At 61.9% G+C, this 331-nt stretch overlaps 1 protein-coding gene across 1 annotated transcript in view; it reads right to left on the bottom strand.

Moving 5' to 3' along the window:
* Nucleotides 1-325, bottom strand: part of NTHL1 (nth like DNA glycosylase 1) — a 5,621-nt gene extending 5,296 nt beyond the window's left edge. The window contains exon 1 of the mRNA XM_005426010.3: nucleotides 230-325. Coding sequence (XP_005426067.2) covers nucleotides 230-304 — 75 coding nt within the window. The 5' untranslated portion in view covers nucleotides 305-325. The remainder of the gene's footprint in view (nucleotides 1-229) is intronic.
* Nucleotides 326-331: the final 6 nt, after the last annotated feature.

The raw sequence follows: 331 nt of genomic DNA on the forward strand, positions 1-331 counted from the left end.
GTTGCTCCCCGTGGATGCTACTCCCTGTGGGAATGTTGCCCCTGCGGGAATGCTGCTCCCCGTGGATGCTGTTCCCTGTGGATGCTGTCCCCTGTGGGAATGCTGCCCCTGTGGGAATGCTGTTCCCTGTGGGAATGCTGTTACCCGTAGATGTTGCTCCCCGTGGATGCTGCTCCCTGTGGGAATGTTGCCCCTGTGGGAATGCTGTTACCCGTGGGAATGCCGTTACCTCTGGAGGTGCGCTGGTGTCGTAGCACCTGTGCACTCCCATCTCATCCACGGGAGCATCCCTGCCGCTCCTCATCTGGCGGATGCGCTGCAGCCGGTCCCG

The sequence above is a fragment of the Geospiza fortis genome, unplaced genomic scaffold (genome assembly GCF_000277835.1).
Source record: "Geospiza fortis unplaced genomic scaffold, GeoFor_1.0 scaffold213, whole genome shotgun sequence".
Classification (NCBI taxonomy): Eukaryota; Metazoa; Chordata; class Aves; order Passeriformes; family Thraupidae; genus Geospiza; species Geospiza fortis.